The 6000-nt window shown below is 29.4% G+C and overlaps 1 protein-coding gene across 1 annotated transcript; it reads right to left on the reverse strand.

The window, feature by feature from the left end:
• Nucleotides 1-1463: 1463 nt before the first annotated feature.
• Nucleotides 1464-4943, reverse strand: LOC146912409 (homeobox-leucine zipper protein HAT7-like). The gene is made up of 3 exons (XM_085720485.1): nt 4418-4943; nt 3678-4102; nt 1464-2228 (listed from the first exon to the last, which is right to left on the reverse strand). Exons 1-3 carry the CDS (start codon nt 4545-4547, stop codon nt 1947-1949), a joined length of 837 nt encoding a protein of 278 aa, XP_085576611.1. The 5' UTR covers nt 4548-4943; the 3' UTR covers nt 1464-1946.
• Between the last annotated feature and the right edge of the window lie 1057 nt (nt 4944-6000).

Below are 6000 nucleotides of genomic sequence, written 5' to 3' on the forward strand. Positions count from 1 at the left end.
TGTTCAATCCATAAATTCAACTTACATTTTTTGAAACAATTCGTTCTGATAAAACTCATTAATCACTTGAGCTCAATTGTTTGATTAGATCTCTATATTACTTGTTATTAATGAAAATGAATATCAACTAAAACAAGTAATTCATACAATAAGAACCAATTAATTATAAATTTAAACTTGTTTGGTACAACTACTATTCAGACAATAATAATTTAATACACTCTATGTATTTGCTATAACCATTAATTAATTAGTAAATTTGTAGCAGCACTACTAGGAGATGAGTCTAATCTATTTTAAGCATGGATATCATGCATCAACGTTTTTGGCAGACAAACTTTAGATTGCAAAATGCATAAATAAGAGAGAGAAAGTGAGGTTTTTCCTTTGTCAGTGGAATCACATGGATCTTCTTCAAGATACAGAATCAAGTAGTTTCTGTTGTCAGATTATAATTGGCAAATGTTTCCTTCAATTTCAGCATCTATACTCTTAGGGATTTGGATTTCTTGCAGTAATAATACCACACATTTATATTCAGTAATCAATTAGGTCGATTGATTTGAGATCAGACCGTTCAAATTACAAATTCACTAAGTTAATCGGTCTAGATCATCACGCAATGTGTTTCCATTCTATTATTTGCTTGTGAGATTTATTCCCCACCTTTTATAATTGAATTCGTATTCTTTGCGATCAACGATGTTTTTCATATATGCAATCAAAATATTGATGATTGTTCGATCAATATTAAACAGCCGAGAAAAAAGTAGATTTTAATATTTTTATATTATTAAAAATTTCGAGTTTAAATGTAATTTGTTCGATCATGATCAAACAACTGATAGTCATAACTGCATGAATGTCGGAAATCTTGAGTGTAGTGGAACCTGATCCCTTTAAAATCTTCTCTCTTCTTGGTTTGTGTGCTCAAATCCTACTACCTCTCTAACCCCCACCACTCTCAAGCTAGCTATATTTGGGTAGCACTTGGGTGACATAGAGTTGGGTGACATTGGCCAATCACAGTGTCACAATGCTTGTGAAAGAGAGAGAAACACAAACATTGTAACATTGTGATTGGTCAATGTCACCAATGTCACTCAACTCTATATCACCCAAGTGTTATCCGCTATATTTGGCTCTTTCTTTCTACCTATGAAATGACATGGCTCAAAAGTTAGATGAACTTTCTTCAATTTAACAACTTTTATGCATGGAAATTTTTTCCATGATATGATATGATATGATTCCAAAGCACCAACATGTTATAAAAAAATGTACTTAAAAGAATGAAAACATAGAATCCAATATTTATTATATGGCCCATACTATATGTGACAGAGCTGGAAATCCACTTAGAGGGACATAAATAACTATATGATTTATAATATTTTATTTCAACCAACCAAAATTTAACTTATAATTTTGCAAAAATAAAATAAAGTGTAAGGGAAAAGAAGTTGCACTACTGAAAAGTTCACCACCTCTTCATGACTCAAATAGATTTGTCACAACTTTATACACCAATCTACACAAACATAAATTGAAAGAAAAAAGAAACTGATAGGGAAAAAAGGTTGAGCAAAGTTTAGTGAACTTTCTCTACATTTTAGCCCTAAATTATTCGGAATCCAAATTCCTCTTGTATTCAGACATTTGAAATATCGATGGTGGTTCAATTAAGATCCGATTATCCAAACAAATGCGGAATTTTATTTTATAATTTAAAATATTAGATTTGAATTTGGACCGTCTAATCTTGAACGAATGACCATCAATATCCTGATTGAGTGAGTGAATGCAAGCTATTTCTGACCGCAGGAGAGTCGGATCCGAAATATTCATTGATGTTCACACTAAAATGTAATTCATCCTTTTTAACTTGGTTAAAAAATTTCATTTTAAATCGGTTCCGCGTCTGATCGAAATCCTTTCATCGAGTCTTAACGGAATTGGTGTTGCTGATGATCAGTCCAAGGCCATAAACTCTGCTGCTCATCAATGTTGTTAAACATGTTGCAAAAGCTTTCATCTTGAAGATCTGATCTTGAAGAGCATTGAAGGAGCTGTGTCATACTTGTAGGCTTAAGTGAATTTGGTGTTCTAGAAAGGTCTAGATTCATATCTGAGCTGTTATCACTTCCATTGCTCCAAGAACCTTCATTTTCTTTTTTGAGGCTAATTGTTCCATTTTCAAAACAGTCCCTTTTCTTTAGAGTTTGTAGCTGCAAACACCATATATAGTAAGGTCTTCATGAATGTATGTATCACATTATAAAAAAAAATTATATGATTGTATGTATATGGTTTCAAATCGAGGTCAAAATTGTGGATACGTTGCAAACCTTTATATTACAGGAAAATACAGTCGCAATTGCAGTTGAGATGCCGTTGCGAAAATCTTTAAATCATTTATATTGCGGACGCAATATAAAGATTTTAGAAATCTCTGCAATAGCATCACAACTGTATTTTTTGTCTATGACTATAGTTGCGGGTGCCATATAAATTTTTTAGAGGTCTCTCGTAGCATCACAATTGCGGCTATATTGGTCGCATTTGCCAGCATTTTACCGCAATATAAAAGCTCAGAAAATAATTGCAACTGCGACCGCAACCGCAATTTAAAATCATGGTATGCATAAAGCTTTTGATTCCACCTTCATATGCATCCATGTGGACAACTATGTACTAATCAGATCAAAAGCTACCTTGTCTTTTTCATAGCAACATGAAATAGTTATATAAAACAGTATTGAATAGAAAAACAAACATATCACTATTAAATTTGCAGTTCTGGATTCTGACACACTGGCTAGTCCTATGAATGATCAACTAACAATCAAGGTAGCAGAAAGTTAATAACAAAATCAATTACTTTAAAAAGTCATAAAGACCATGTGGGATCATAACTAAATCAATTAAATTGAGCTTTCTTAGTAAATAGGCTAGAAGAAAAAAAAAATTCCTCTTATAACTAATTCAAATTAAAGAAGTGAAAATAAATAAACAATTTTGCATTAAAAAAAAAAATCAAAATAAAATAAAAGTTTGGTATTTTTTTTCTTCAAATATAAAAATATATATGTTAATTACACATTCATTATTGGAGACAAGGATAAGTATTGAAAAGACTAAATGATTAAAACCTTCAGTGGCAGGAAAACTTGTTCTGCATTGATGTAATCCATTCACAAACACACATCAAATCAAAGTCTATATCAAAGGGGGAAAATATGAAAAACTATGAGGAAAAAAAATTAACAACCAAAGTGAAAGAAAAGTCTTCTTCCTTTATTTCCAAAAAATACAATTTATTAATCATCTTCAAGAATAAAAAATTGGATATTGGAGTCAAGTCACACTCTATTTTTGTTCATGAACATTGAAAAAATTTGAACTATTTTAAGATTATATTTTGAATCAAGATTAAGACATCTCCATTTTATTGAAAATGACTAATGACCCAGTTAATTAATTTACCACCAAGATCCAAATTAATCAAAGTCTTCTTTTGTTCAAAAATAATCACTCAATAGTATAATTAATCAAGAAAGAAATTTTAGAGGTAGAGTGTATATATATATATATATATATATATATATATATATATATATATATATATATATATATATATATATATAGTACTATCATTAATATTAATTAGTAATTACCTCTGCATGTAATTTGTTGTTTTGAGCCTTAAGTGTGTCATTATCAGCCTTAAGAGAATCAAATTGCTTCTTAAGAACTTCATATTCTTTCTCAAGTTGCTTAGTTTTCCACCTTGCTCTTCTATTTTGGAACCATATAGCTACTTGTCTAGGTTGTAACCCCAAAGCTTTAGCCAATTGCATTTTTCTCTCAGGTTCAAGCTTGTTACCAATCTCAAAACTCTTCTCAAGTGCTTTCACTTGTTCTAAACTCAACCTCTTCTTCTTTTCACCCATTTGTGAGTACCCTTCTTCATCTGATAATTGATCTTCATCTCCATGCACTAATTCATCACACTTATTGTTGTTTATATGATTGCTCTCTATGCCTGAAAATGACATGGATCTCTTCATCATGAATGATGCACCACCATTACTTCCACTACCTACAATAACAAACAAAAAACATATGTAAAATTTTTATTGAAAAATAACCACTGACTATAAAGATTTTTCTTTGAAAAAAGTTTATTTTTGGAACATTTTTTCATTAGAAATAGAGAAGAGAGAAGATGTTGTGGTCATGGTTTTAAATTGCAATCTGCAACGATAATATAACGACAAATATTGATGTTTTTGCAACGGTATTACAATCACAATTTTGACCACATCGGTCTAACTTTTTTTCAATATAAAAGTTTGCAACGTAACTTCGGCTACAAATGCAATTTAACACACACAAGAAAAAGTTTGAGTGTGACCTTGAAAGTGTTGATGAGGTGGAAAGGAAGGATAGGAGTTAAGAGAAGTTGAAGATGAAAGTATGTTTTCATGATGATGATGATCATCATGAGTTTGAAAGATGAAAGTATGAGAAGGTGGAAAAGCCATGGTAGAAGTTGAAGAAGAAAAAGAAAAGGATATGGTATATTGAAAGTAGTGATATTAGAATTATTCATGCAAAGGTATAGCTATAAAGCTATAAGGGTCATTTTCTGTTTCTCTTATATCTAGATATGTATATATCTAGTATATAGTATAATATAGAGGAATTGATTTATTCATTGAATGATTTAAGAGAGTTTTTGGATCAGAAGAGTTTGGCTCTCACTCTCATGGTGACAGAGTATTCAGAAAGAGGGATGGCTGGTACTGATATGATGATAGGTACAGACAGCGATTTTTAGGTTGAGAGACAGACAGCAGATAGAGAGAGAGAGAGAATAAGGAGAGGTGGGGGATTGTTATGTAACTGTTCATTACGTGGTAATAATATACAAGAAATAGCATCTTATTTTACAAAATGATCGTTAATTTATAAATTTATGGAGCAAGAATACCGATACTCCTTAATTTATGAGGTGTACCGTAGAATTTCCTAAATACTTATCAGTGCTTTTGAGACATTCTTTGAAAATCTCAAATAATAAATTTATACGAAAATAAAATGTTACAAGTGTTTTAGAGACATTTGTACGAGTGTTTCAGAGACATTTTTATGTAATATTTTTAATTTAAAATCTTTAAAGAATGGTATGAGATTATTCATTAACAGGATCTTAATAATATTAGATTTTGAGCTTGCTTGGACACATCTTCTTCACTCAAATATGATACAAGTAAAATCTCAAAATGATTTGGACATGTACCAACAAATAAATAAAAAAGTCGTATCATTCAACATTCGTATTTATAATTTGATAAGAGAAAAACATTTATTTATTTTTGCTTTTAATTTATTTTCTATGTCCAAACATTTTTATTTAATACAAGAACAAAGTTTTTATTTATGTATTATGAGATAAAAAATAAAAAAATCTATAGTTTAATTTTGATAAAGAATTTTTGTAAACAAACTCATAACAAATTATATGTATGATAATACAATTATTTAAAAATTAAAGTCAAGCTTTTATTTTAATATAAAAGTCAAAAATTTTAATGATCTCACAATTACAATTGATTGTCTAAAATATATTTATATTGGCAATGCATACGGAATAAATCTATATGTATAATTTATACTTGTATATCTTAAAAAATTGTGCTATTTAATTTTATATAAAATTTAATTAATTTTTTATTCATAATTTATCACTATGTGATAATTTTAAAATTATAAAATGGTAAGATAAATAAAAATATTTGTTTAAAAATATTGATAAAATTTCTTAAATTTTTTATTAATTCTTTAGAAGTTTTATACAAATAATTTTTTTTTATACTTCATATTAGAGAGAGAGAGTGGGGGTAGCACATATAGTAGAAAAGTTGGTAGAAAACAAGCTTAGATGGTTTGAACATGTAGAGAGAAGACCCGTATATGCCGTCGTAAGAAGAGTCG

This window comes from Medicago sativa, chromosome 6 (genome assembly GCF_051527215.1).
Source record: "Medicago sativa cultivar Bolivia chromosome 6, Bolivia_mono, whole genome shotgun sequence".
NCBI lineage: Eukaryota > Viridiplantae > Streptophyta > Magnoliopsida > Fabales > Fabaceae > Medicago > Medicago sativa.

What these genes read in the sequence shown, in the direction of transcription:
- LOC146912409 (XM_085720485.1), bottom strand. Translation starts at nt 4,547, where the DNA reads ATGGCTTTTCCACCTTCTCATACTTTCATCTTTCAAACTCATGATGAT. An exon ending in ACCTCATCAACACTTTCAAG is followed by an intron (nt 4,103 to 4,417) that starts GTCACACTCAAA and finishes TTGTTATTGTAG; the next exon opens with GTAGTGGAAGTAATGGTGGT. An exon ending in ACAACAAATTACATGCAGAG is followed by an intron (nt 2,229 to 3,677) that starts GTAATTACTAAT and finishes TGGTGTTTGCAG; the next exon opens with CTACAAACTCTAAAGAAAAG.